At 44.1% G+C, this 13,408-nt stretch overlaps 1 protein-coding gene across 1 annotated transcript; it reads left to right on the top strand.

Moving 5' to 3' along the window:
* Window positions 1–1,604: 1,604 nt before the first annotated feature.
* On the top strand, window positions 1,605–12,935 carry LOC136606677 (zona pellucida sperm-binding protein 4-like). The gene is made up of 12 exons (XM_066589013.1): window positions 1,605–1,705; window positions 3,309–3,430; window positions 3,540–3,633; window positions 5,311–5,457; window positions 5,786–5,973; window positions 6,872–6,969; window positions 7,692–7,819; window positions 8,379–8,568; window positions 9,782–9,929; window positions 10,070–10,142; window positions 11,496–11,606; window positions 12,718–12,935. Exons 1-12 carry the CDS (start codon window positions 1,642–1,644, stop codon window positions 12,933–12,935), a joined length of 1,581 nt encoding a protein of 526 aa, XP_066445110.1. The 5' UTR covers window positions 1,605–1,641.
* The last annotated feature ends 473 nt before the right edge of the window (window positions 12,936–13,408 follow it).

Genomic DNA, 13,408 nt, shown 5'->3' with positions numbered 1-13,408 from the left:
CAGCACACTAGATTTTCCTGCACATTTAGGCCTCCTGAAGACGGCCGGGTTGGATCCTGCTGCGAGAATGCAAGCTGTGCCCCTGCAGTGACCACTGCAGCTCACCTGCGCCCGGCGTCTCCTCCGCTCTGCTATGTGTCGGCTGCCACCCAGCTGGCTCGAAACTAGGAACCTTTCTATGTGGGCCTCTGCGAGGCTCGTACAGAAATAGGACATGCTGCGATTTGTTTACCGCACGAGATTTCACACGGTCAAATCGCGGGTATCTGCATAGGATTGCATTATCTAATGCAATCTTATGGCAGCGGGCACGGGCAGAAAATCTGCTGGAAATCCCGCCGCAGAATTTCCGCCCGTGTGCAGGAGGCTTTACGAACGAAAACTCCCCGTGGAAGTCATTGAGATGCACAAATGCATGCAAAATATACTAGGGCATGCATGAAACACTACGGAATTGCGCAGGAAAAGGAACACATCTGGAACTCATTAGATTAATTAGCCATTTCAATCCGTGCCTTTTTTTTTTCCCTGTGCGCAAATCTACATACCTTGCATGCAAAAAAACCACATAAAATACGCCGATGTGTGTGCAAAAAAAGTATCATTCATTCCGCAAAAACGCTATTCTCATGCGTGCACAAATACACCTTACTAACTGAAAACAGACAGCAAATGCACCCATTGAATTAAATCGGTGTGTTCAGACGGGCGTTTTTTACGTGGACCAATGTTGCGTGTCGTACTTGGGTCCACATTCACAGACCAAAATCGCCCATTAAAGTCTATGGGTATGTTAAAAAAAACGCAGCGAACACGCATTAGACCCCGTACTCATTCAGCGCCTGTATTTCCCGCTGTAGACGAATTCTCAGCCAGTCTGCGCACCCTGTGCTCTGTGGATCGTGAAAAAAACGACATCACTTGGCCCTTATCGCATTTTTTTTTCTTTTTTGCATGTGTGAAAAACGAATGACACACAGATGTGACATGGACATTAAAAAAAAGCACAAACGTATCGAAATTGCATGTAACATACACACATACACACGCAGTGGAAACGGTGCATTCTCCACAGACCGAAATTGCATCCGTCTGTCTGAATAAGCCCTAAGAGGTGTCTTTTGGATGGCGTTTTTTTCTTACACAATTTTTATATTCCCTTTTTTTTCTGGCATTTTTGCTATATAGTAATGGCCAGGCAAAAAAAATAGCAAACCAACAACTCACTGTTATTGCAAAAAAAAAAAAAGACAACGGATATAAAAGAATACACAAGTGGAAAAAAAAACTTAAAAAAAGAAATGCGCTCATCCCAGTCCACCTACAGCTCACATCTGGCCGCACTGTTTTTGCAGCGATAACACCCGGAAAATCACTGCGAGAAACCACTGTGGGCAGAAGCTGAATCAGCAGCTAAGCTCTCGGTTCCTTTCACCTTCTCTGAAGCAACTATGAAAGGGTTAATGGCAGTCTGCACAGGTGGCTCATTGCTATATAAGGGCTCCTGGGGTTGGCTGTAGTCATGCTATCTCTGAGGTCAGGATGGGCTGGTGGAAGTTGCTCTTCATTGCTTGCCATGTGCTTGGGGCAAACTCTGACAGCCATCATGGCCTCCCGGGACAGCTGGAGATTCAATGTGGGATGGAGAACATGCAGGTCGTTGTACCCAAACAACTGAAGGGGGACTTCAAGTTGAAGGTTTTAAGTAAGTGTTCGGTGTATCTAATTCACCCTGTCTTCTGATGCTCACTGGTCCATGACTGACACCAAGAACCTGCTCAGTCTGAATGTAGACCGGTTTGTAGACCACTTGTGGTTGAGGATGGTGGATCAACTGGAGTAGCAATACTATCCTCTTCACTGCTCTGGACTACTGTGGGGCTACTATCAGAGTTGCAAGGCTAACCAGGTGCCAATACCCATGTGGCCCATTATCTGCACAGCCACATGTGATATTACTTCTAGTGGGCATCTTCTTGGACCCTCAGTATGCTAATATATCATTGATGCAACTGGTTCTGGGTTAGTGTGGTGCCACCATGTTCAGTCAACAGCTGTTATATGGAAGGTCCAAGTAAAGCATTTGTGCCTAGGACTTTACAACAGATTGTTATGTCTGTCTTCTTGTTTGAACTGGCCATGGTGGAGACCGGTACACTGTTAAGCATCTACTGGAGTTGTCCAAACTTGTTTTCATGGGAGTATAACAGACAAGGTCTTAAACATGTACTTTTGCCTTGCAGTGTCTCTTCAATTGTGGAAACTTCAGAATGCAAATGAACATATTCCTAATGTAGCACATGTGACTAATTTGTCCTATCTAAAGCAATATTGGTGCACAACATCTCCTAGGAGACCCATTCAAAATGTTCCTTGCAGAAACTGAGTGTTTTAAGACCCTCGGCTCAAGGGCATAACGGTAGACCATGCAACTGCTATGGGGCCCTTGGAGAGAGGGGGGCCCAGCCCTGATCGCACCATCCCTTTTGCTACTGGGTAGTGAGAACATATGCAGGAATCCCCCTCCACCTGCAACATATGGTGAAGACTTGGATGTGGATCTGCCATTGATTCCATCCCATCAATTGAGGTATAAAATACATAGCAAATCTGTCACATGTGAATATGCCTTTAGCTCATGTTCATATGGAAAATCTGCAGCAATAATGTGAAAAAAGATTTTGAACGTTTCAATCGCACTTTGCAGAAAAAATACGCCCAAAATTAAATGCAGGAACTGATGTGGTGCAGAAGTCAAATCTGCTGCCTTTCATCCAGCTGGTGTGGATTCTACCCCTTCCAGTGAGGGAGTAAATTCCGCATCAAGCAGTGCAGATGTGCTGATACACAATACCAATCTGCCATGGACACGACCCTAGAGGGTATTTCCAGATCCAAGATATCAATGACCTAACCTCAGGATAAGTCCTCAATACTGGCTCTATAGTGGTCTTCTGTTCAGGACCCCCACTAATCAGCTGTCCGAGGTGAGCATGGCTCTTGGGTGAGCACAATGGCCACTTCACTGCATACTGGGCATGGTACACTGTATAGTAGTTCAACTATAGACACTTGACTGGGACAGAGCTGCTCTTGGGCTTTGTGACCAATGAATGTGACATCGCAGGTCTGAGCAGAGGCCTTTTAAATTAGCTGATCGGTAGAGAGGTCATCAATATTGGTCCGGGAAAACCATTTCATGGTTTTGCATAACCACAAGTTTACCATTGATATCTCCACCACTGATCTACTGACTGAAGGGTCTGTGCTATGCCTGTTCACCCATCTTCCCTCTACCCTACTTCTAGATAAAGATGGAAAAATGGAGCTTCTGAGAAGTAACCCATCTTGTGGAATTTGGCTGGTTCAGAAACTGGAGGGTTCTGTGGTCATTGGTGCCTCTTATGATGGCTGCTATGTCTCTCAAACAGTAAGTGTATGAAGCGATAATCCTTGGGTCTCATGTACATTGTTGGGTTGTGGCTCTGTAGACCTCTCCCTTCTGGAATATCAGGTTTGGAATATATATTTGTTTTTAGGATACTGACTTTGTATTGACCCTCGGGTTCCCCACAAAAGAAAATGGTAAAAGGAAAGTCACTAGAAAGGCGATGACTTGTGGCATGGAAACCTGTGAGTATGAACAAACCTTACTTTAGGATATTCCTAAACTCTAAAATATGCATTATGGAGGGATGAGACTGTTATAGAAGTTAAGCTAGTATGTACCATCCATCCTAAATCATACTTTCTGTAGGTGGCACTTGTGTAAGTGCTGGTTATTGGCTTGGCCTATTAGGATGGAGAATCATAGCCTAGGTATTGCTAATAGAAGCCCTTCTGTTTTCTTAGAGGACAAGCCACTTTGTAAAAGGCAATATAGCAACTTGGAATGGGACTTGCTTTAGACAACTACCTATTTAGTCATAGTGTAGGTGATGAATTCGCTCACCTAGTAGAATCCCTCTTTAGTTGCCTGAAATTACCCTTGTAATTGTAAAGCTGCTATTTTAAAAATGCTTTTTATTAGGTCTACAGCTGCAATGTTACCTATTAAACTAGGTATGTCAGTCTGACTGAGGCTGCATTCACATAAACGTATATTGGCTCGGTTTTCACGCCGAGCTGATATACGTCATCCTCATCTGCAGGGGAGGAGGCTGGAAGAGCCAGGAGCAGGAACTGAGCTCCCGCCTCCTCTCCGCCCCTCTGCACTATTTGCAATGAAAGGCGGCAGGGCTGGGCTAAGTTCAGAGAATTAGCCCTGCCCCCGTCCCACCTCTCGCCATTGCAAATAGTGCTGAGGGGCAGAGAGGGGGCGGGAGCCCAGTTTCTGCTCCTGGCTCTTCCATTCCCCCCGCCCTGCAGATGAGGATGACGTATATCGGCTCGGCGTGAAAACCGAGCTGATATACGTTCGTGTGAATGCAGCCTAAGGGCCTGTTCACGTTTCATTTCAGCCTCCATCCCCAAGTTCCATCTGCTTAAAATGACATTTGCATGGAAACCTGGACTGAACGCAGGCTTCCATAAGGAGGTGTTCGCATACAGCAGACTTGCAGTAGAAAATCCACACAAATATGCTGTGGCTATACATCAAAATCCACTGTGAACATGCACTTAAAGGGGATGCCCAAATGTAAATTAATGATTTGGCATTGGTCTGCTGCCAGGGACCTACTCTGATTAGTTGTTTGCTGGGCAGCTCTGTTCTCACTGCAGTGGCCTGTCTAGGTATTACAGGCAGACTTCTCAGTTGCTACAATGAGAATTCTGCCTGTAATGCCAAACCTCACCACTACAGAGAACAGAGCTATCTGCTTACTGCAGAAATCAGCTCCGTGCAGAAGCACAAGCTCAAAACGGCTAATCGGTGGTAATCATGGGTTGTAGATCATCACTGGTCTACTATTAATGGCCTATAATTGGGATAGACCAATAGTTTACATCTGGCAACACCTAATCTGCTGACCAACCAAGAGTACTAATAAGGTCTCCAGTTATGCTGAAAAGAGTGGCATAGCTGATTACTTTGACAGAGGCCTGTTCATCTTGTTTCCACTTACCTCACAGGGTAGTTGATTACGCTATCTCCAGCACAAATGCTGCAAATGAACACAACCCAGCTCAACTAAACCTCATTTGTGTTCCATTAAGTAATGGAAGCTCAGTTCCATCCAGATGCCATTTTTGGCAAAACCTGGGAATGCAGGCTGAAATATGTAGAGACCCAAATTATGAAGATTCAAGACTGTTAGAACTCCGTTGCAGTTAAATGCCAACTAGTTTCATACTAAATCCTTTTGCCAGATCATGACTCTCCAGATCCGGATCAGTGCGATGCTATCACAAGGCCTAATAGGCTGAGCTGTGTAGGTTCCCAGGACTCGTGTGCTACTATGGGCTGCTGTTATGACTCCTCTGATAGGACTACTCCATGCTACTATGGGAACAAAGGTGACTAACTTTTTTTTATATATTTTTTTTTTATACTGTAAATGGGGGAAGCTAAGCCTAGTCAACTGCATCTAATCTTGGCTTTATTGCATGCTTACAACTTTTCCAACCAGGCCTTTCTGACTGAGGGGGCCATCGGAACTCAACCATGGCCCTAACTTCAGTGCAGGCTTCATATGTCTTACAGAATAACTTAATATCTCATGTTAATATATATATATGGTGGCAGGTGCTACTTAACTGCTTACTACCACAAATCCATTGGACACTTCCAGCTGCTGTGATGAGTACAGTCATCTAATGTTATAACGCACTATGGTCTCCCCAGTGACTGCCCGCTGCACACAAGATGGCCTCTTCTCCATTGCCATTCCAAAAACTCTGACCCTGCCAGAACTAGATCTGACCTCTGTGCAACTGTTGGGACAAACCAGTGCGGAATGTAATCCAGTAGCTAGAAACAACTTCTTCCTCCTGTTCCAGTTTCCGGTTTCTTCTTGTGGAACCACATTAAAGGTAAACTGTAGTATGGGTTATGTAATCTGTGCAAACGCTTGGGGAAAAGGTTAACCTCTCCACATGTCAGACTCTAAGACTCTTTAGTTGAAAGAATTCTTGTATTTGGCTTGTACTACTCTAGGGGAACCACAGACAAGGATGGTACTTTGTTGGCATCAGTATGTACAATTTGCTATATTACCAGGTATAAGCTTCATGTGGTCAAGTGCCCAGAACCTCTACAGTGTGCAATGCTGTACATTGCCATAATGTACTGAAATGCTGCTATACAGTGACCTCTAATCTATAACATTCCTCTGCAACATTAAATACTGTTATCATTAATACTAGTGGTGGTGGCAAGTCTTGGGTGCCATCTGTGGCAACCCTACAGCAAGGTTGGCAGATGTCTTGAGCAACCGCATACTTCTAAACCCAGCTCTGACTACCAGGGCTATAGTGACAAATGGGCAATGCTAATATTTGATCAGAATGGACAAAAGACTGAAATAGACTTGTAGTACAACCTCCATTCTTAAGCAGTAAATACCACTTAAGTCACCTCTACAGGTAACTTGCTTGTATTCAGCAGAGTTGGCTGGGGTGAATCATAGAATAGTAGAGTTGGAAGGGGCCTCCAAGGTCATCTGGTCCAACCTTCAGAATGTAAAGCCTGTGAACATGGCTGTTCTGGGCAATCTATGTATTGATACACATACAGTGGGGTCTAGAGCTTATTTTGACATGCAGTCCCATAACTTAAAACCAGGTATGAAAGCTTCAGAACTTCTAGCCCCTGTCAGAAGACCTGGCTTGACACAATGTCAACTCCACTACACGATTGTTCAGACTTGTTCCATAGAACCTTTTGTAGTTTGCTGATTGCAACATTTTGACTACTGAATTTGTCTGGTAGGTGATCAGAGAGCAGATGGTCTATGAGAATCAGCTGGTGGGTATCAAAGACCCCTTGACATGGAGTGGAATATCTGTTTCTAGAGACAGCACCTTTAGGTAAGTGAACTGATGGAACAGAGCCTCCTGAAAACTTGTGAATGCATTGCCCAGTTGTACTGGGCGAGTGTCACAGCACCAGTCAGTAAACTAAATGGTGCATTCTGCTGTGCTACATCTGTCTAGTCTTGACTACCATTGGGCTTTTGTGAAACCAGAGCATTCTGAGATAAAGGAGGACAAACTCATTCAGGGCAAGCTTTTCTGTCTGGAGGACCCAGCACATCCATGTAGTAAACTTGCTTGCAATATGTAACTTTTCCTGGGGAGGTGCTGTAGGAAAACAAAGTACTTACCACCAGGCTCCTCACAAGGAGGGAGGGGATAAGGGCAACAAGGCATCCTATCACTAAACTGGATGAGGCTGTCCATGATTGTCAACCCCTCTAAAAGGGTGGCTTAACTGCACATTACACTATATGCCTAGAATATCTAAAACCTTGCAGTAATAAGATGAGTCTTACTAGTACTTCATGTTCTTGTGTTCTACAGGTTATTGATAAAATGTGATCTTGGTAAGATAAACCAAGTAATGTAGCTATGATGCCTTTTTAATGGCTAACGACATGATATAAAGCTTTTGAACCTACTTGTGATTCTTCCTCCAGTTTAATGGAATAGATCTGATGAAATACAGATGGTGTGATTAATCTGCACTTATAGAACAGGATGAGTAAATGCTTAGTCCACTGACTAATTTAAGACTTTTTTTTTCTCTACAGGTTATTGGTTCGCTGTAGCTTTGCATTCAGTGGCTTCCTCCCATTGAAGGTGGATGTAGTGACCCTACCACCCCCTCCACCTGTATCAAGCGAGGGACCTCTTGAGTTTGAGTTAAGAATCAGTTTAGGTAAGATGTTTCCTGATTGCAATGTGATTGGGGCAAAATGAACAAAACTGATTGAATGTGGGGGATTTATCAAAACTTATGGGAAAATGGCTGTTGCAATTCAAAACCTTTTATCTACGAGACTTGCATAGAGATCATAAGATAGTAACATGGCTCTTTGCATTAGTTACATCTTGTATGGTAGATCAGTTACTAGAAGAACCAGTGAAGTCTGGCAAAACCTCCACTTTCCTTTCTGAATCTGCAATTTGGTGTTGTGGAGAATCTATACACTGTAGACTCTGAACAAGCAGGGAATGCTGGTTGTAGACTTCACTGTACACACAGCCCGAGATGTGCCTCCTAAAGAGCCATACACATCTTATACCAGTGGGTATCATAAGGCCAATGTGTGAAATAATGGCATGCAATGTCTCCAGTTCCATATTACAGACCTGCAGGTGCCCCACACCTTGTGAGTCTGACAAGGTTTTCATATAGGTTAGTCTCTTTCAGTAGGTCTATTTTAGTCCTCCTAGTTTTCTGACTACAGTGCATAATTTTTTTTTTATTCTTTCAGACTCCACCTATGCTGAATATTATACAGACTATGATTATCCAGTGACTAGAGTCCTGAGGGAGCCAGTATATGTGGAAGTCAGAATTCTGCAGAGATTGGACCCGAAACTTGTCCTTGTCCTACACCAGTGCTGGGCCACGCCATCCCCTAGCCCTCTGAATGCCGTCCAGTGGCCAATACTTATCAATGGGTAAGTAAGCCCTTGGGGTCATCAGATTCTGGTGAGAAATTACATCTAGACCTGGGCTGTCAGGCCTTTCTGCAATACCAGCTTTAGCCCAGAAATTGATATGGCAGCTTTTGATGCCAACTTTTTTCTAAATCCAAACAATCTAGGATCTTACAAGTAAATGTTGTAAACCTAGCACTGTTTTAAAGCAACAGTATCAGATAGTTAAAGGTTCTCAAATCCCTTTCCCTATTCCTGATTGGATGGGAAACAAGCGGCTGTATGCTGCTTTATCTAGTGATCACTCTTGTTGCTGGCATTAATGTTAGGGATGAAGGGTAGGCAGAGATGTGCAATCTTGTATTGAGCCAGGAAGGGTGGTTTTTTTTTTTGGTTTTTTTTTTTTTGGGGGGGGGGGTGTGCACTAGTGACTGCTTCCATTAGCTGGAAAGTGCTTATTGGCCTCTGCATAAGAGTATGCCTGAGGCTCCTAGGAAGTGGGTGGGCAGGGCAAATGGTGGCATGAGAAGAACATTGGACACAGTGGGTGGGCAAGTGCTCATACTGGGTGAGGGAGCATAAGGAGAGGGTATAAGTGGTAGCACAAGGGGAGAAAGAAAGCCATTGGGAGCATGGGGATTATTTCTTTTTGGATTAGGTGTGCTTCTACAATGAGTGTCTCAAAGTCACTTTGGACTTGTTTTAAAGGTGCAGTGGCCCAGAGTTGGAGCCCCACAGCACTTGCATAGTATGTGTTTAATGATCACTTGTGTATTGGCCTAGGCAGGTTGCAAAAAAGGTCAATGTCTGTTCCAACTAACATGGGCATGACTGAGCAGAGTTCGCCCAAACCTACTGTCTTGTCAGTCATCCCTAGCTAGCCCTGGGATTGAGGAGAGGATTCCCTCTAGCTCAGGATTACTTAATGAGGAGATGGTCAGAGTTTGGGTTTGGTGGAAAGTAAGTTCAAGATGTGGTCTAAGAAGCAGCCAAGGAGAAGGCCAAGCCTTGTGGTAATCGAGCTAAGTCTGAGCTTACATTGAGTCCAGCTTCACCTAGTCTGGATCAAGTCATGTAGAGTCTGAGGAATTCAAGTCATGGAGCTGGCTACTGGAGTCAGTGCAAACACCGTGTACCTGAAGAAAATTTGGCCCTGCAACCGTGAGTTTACAATGTCCCTGCTCTGTCAGTGTGTCCACGAGTGAGCCTGCATGATGTCTCGTGTTCCTTTCAGGTGTCCTTTTACTGGTGACAACTATAAGTCAGCACTGATTCCCGTTGTCCCGCGTTCTGCTGTAGATTTCCCTTCTCACTACTCCCGGTTTGACGTGAAGACCTTCACCTTTGTGGATCAGAACACGCAGCAGCCTCTTGCAGGACAGGTACTGCCATAACACCAGTAATGCATACTACCTTAAAGTAGGTAACAAATATAATGGAGGTTGACATGACATGTGTCCACATGAGATGGTATGGAGCAAATGCATACACTTCCTTGTCCTCACTGATATAAATCTTCTAGGTATACATCCACTGCAGTGTTTCAGCCTGCGTCCTCTCTCCCAGCGACAGCTGTACTACCATGTGTTCTAGAAGTAAGTAAATGTTACACTACTGGTCAGCTAGGTTTCTATATAATGGACATTGTGGTAACATCAGCTCTGTTGCCTAGTACAGCAGCAAGCGGAGAATGTCTGCAACGTGCAACTCGGATCACACCGAAAACCAGCACTAATGAACTGCATGACTAGACTGGTTCTAAAATGATCAGAACTTTGTGCCCAAAGCAGTTGGCCCCCTACTGCCCCATGGGTGGATGCAAAACTGAAGCATTCGCCAATATGGTATCTTCATATTAATTAAAAGGATCCCAATGACACTATACTATCAATGTATTTGGGCACACCTATTGGTAGAATGGACTGTCTTATTAGCATGTAACATAAAATGCAGACCTTTAGAGGTGTCAGCCATAGTTGGATGGAAATGGCACTACTGGATATGCAGGTTATGCCACTACAAATAAGCCGTCCATCACAAGGCTCAATACACTGGCTCATCTACAATGGTGCAGAGGGTCATTGGACAGTTGAACAATGGAAGAATGTCCTATGGAGTGGTGAATCGCACTACTCTATCTCCATATCAGGTGGATGTACCTGGGTGTGGAGGATGATAGCACAACACTCAGGCAAAGGCGTTTCCCCAACAGTTAAGTGCAGTTGAGGTTTTGTTGTCTGGGGGTGTTTTTACATGGTCTTGATCCGTTAGTTGTAGTGACGAGAACCCTGACCACTGAGGTGTACCCTGACATCCTAGACAATGTGCTGTCAACAACTTGACCATACTCCTGGGAATGGTCAGCCATAATTACAACAAGACGACGCATCTTGTCATAAATCCAACGTGGTTTGAAGATGCAGACACTCCACAATTAGACTGGTTTGCAGAGTCCCGACCTGAACCCTACTGAACATCTCGGATGAACTGGAATGTTGGCATCAGAAAAAATATAATGCGCATCCATCTTCAAGTGAGAACTCGCAATAAACTTGCAGGGCTGAATGTAGGGAAATAACAGCTGAAGTATATCAGTCAGTAGAAAGTGTGCCACGGAGTTCCTGCTCTCATTAGGGCCATAGGAATCCCCACCCACCCCCAGTATTGACATATAGCAATGCTACTTTGATTCTTGCTCAGGAGTCCAATTACTGCACCTTTGGAAGGATAATGTACAATATGCTCCAACAGATGGTGAAATGCTATTTTGTAGCTATAATTTCATTTTAATGGGTCTTGCTCTAGTTGTCTGATAGAACTCCAAATCCCCCTTCATACAGCACTGGAGTAACATGATGAGACTATCTGCCAGCAGCTGGCACTACAGGAAGCTCATTATAGGAGGATTTATATAGTTTCCATTGGGTAAACACAATGATGTATTTTAGGTAGAAGATCTGCCAACATGGTGAAAAATGAGAGCGGAACAGTCCTAGTGTCATCACCAGTTTCCATCTACTTTGAGAACTTGATGCCGGAGGCACAGAATGACAGAGAAGGTGAGATGATGCTGCATATTATATACTAACACTGCAGGAAACAACTTTGTCAAGTTTATGAATTTATTTTTTTCAAGCCCATTTATTGGGGTGGCATAGCCTGACAACCTGCATTATGTATGGTGACTGGTGTATTAGCCAAAATGCCACAATGGAATAGACTTGTCCCCAAACGATGCAACACTTACACAGGGCTGTATAACTACCACACTATGGTCCAGTGTTGGCTGTCACCACCTGTGACATTAAGGCCGCTCTCCCACACGAACGCAGCAAAGTGCCACACACTTGCCATGAGTTTACGTTTTGCTTTCAGCTGCAGGTCCCTGTGGCCGACAGCATGTGTTATCTCATTCCATCATTGTGATGTATGAGGTGTGCTAAATGGACAAATATTTAGAACAGACTCCAGTCAACTAAGTTCTTTTCAAGTCCGTTTATTACAATTGTCAAGCTATCAAAGAAAATGACATAAGTTTGCGTAAACAGTAGGGAAAGTTACATTATTTCCCCAGTTCTGTATCACAATCCTCACTATAGCAATCTAACACCAGCTCTATTCTACAAGTTCAGCAGTGTAATTGTCTATCTCCACCATATTAGTGATCTCATCTGTTCTTGTGTTCAAGTGTAAGGCTAACTGAACAATAGTGGTGGGCTGGACAGTTTGTGATAAACTAAGAATCCAGAAAGTAGTCCATAGGAAGTTGTTAAAGCTTCTCAAAAGTCTTAACCTGAAATCTCAGTCCCATCCCCAATGTTGCACTGAAGGACCCTTGGTGGTTGGATAACGCTGTAGTATTTTTGGTTGACATTTGGTCTAAACTTTTTTGCAAAAGCTTGAACCAACTGTACTGCATCTTTCAAAAGACCAAATTCAGCAAACTCTGATCAGTGGGAGGGAGTGCTGAAGACCATAAAGTCTTGAGCTGTAATCTGTCATTTACTACCATAAAGCTCACTGCCTTCTGCACTCTAACTAAAGTTTTTCCAATATGGTTGCCCATTGAGGCAATGTAGCCATGTAACAAACAGAACCTCCAACAGTCATTGGATTGAAGGCTGTAGAACTTTTGAGACCTTTTGCTTAACGCATTCACTTGTCTTCCAGGAATTTATGGAATGGGCATTTCCCAGCAAGAAACTCTCATAAGTGGAGCGGCCGTTGCCATGGGGGTTCTGGCCGTCGTTCTCCTGACAGTGACAACGTGGACTATGCACAAGCAGAAATCTAAATCTGTAACAATCAGCAAGTGTCCTTCTGTGCAGGAAAAGTGGGTACAAGTTGAGACCGTATCAGCCACTGTACCTGGCCTCAAGACTAAGTAAAACTATCTGGGAACCCAACCTAAGACTGCAGCAGGGATTCAGGACCTTGTTGGCTAGACATCCCACACAGGGGTACAGGCTTCTGAACAAGTAGCATTTTCAGTACTCTGCAATGGAATTAAAGATGTCTGCTTTGCTTATTTTTGGTCCCAATAAACGTGAATACATGTAAGCTTGCATTTTTGTATGTAGAGTTCTTAGTCATAGCCTGCTGAAAAAGCAAAGTAGTCAGTGGGAGCCTGGAGGAGCAGGAGGAACAGATTGATACATTTAGTTTTAGAGGGGTGAGGTGGGAGGAATCTCTCGCTCGACTCCCAAGCATAAGCAGCAACATTAAGTTGGAGGTCCTACTCGGTGATTGACCTTCCCTATAAGTTTGCATGTCAATCACTGAGTAGGACCTCCCACTGGACTCCTAAACTCAGATTGTACAGGAATTTAAATGATAAATTGCATGGTGGTGGGGAATATAG

Source organism: Eleutherodactylus coqui, chromosome 1 (assembly GCF_035609145.1).
Source record: "Eleutherodactylus coqui strain aEleCoq1 chromosome 1, aEleCoq1.hap1, whole genome shotgun sequence".
NCBI classification, from domain to species: domain Eukaryota; kingdom Metazoa; phylum Chordata; class Amphibia; order Anura; family Eleutherodactylidae; genus Eleutherodactylus; species Eleutherodactylus coqui.
This window is presented reverse-complemented; position numbering and strand designations above follow the sequence as displayed.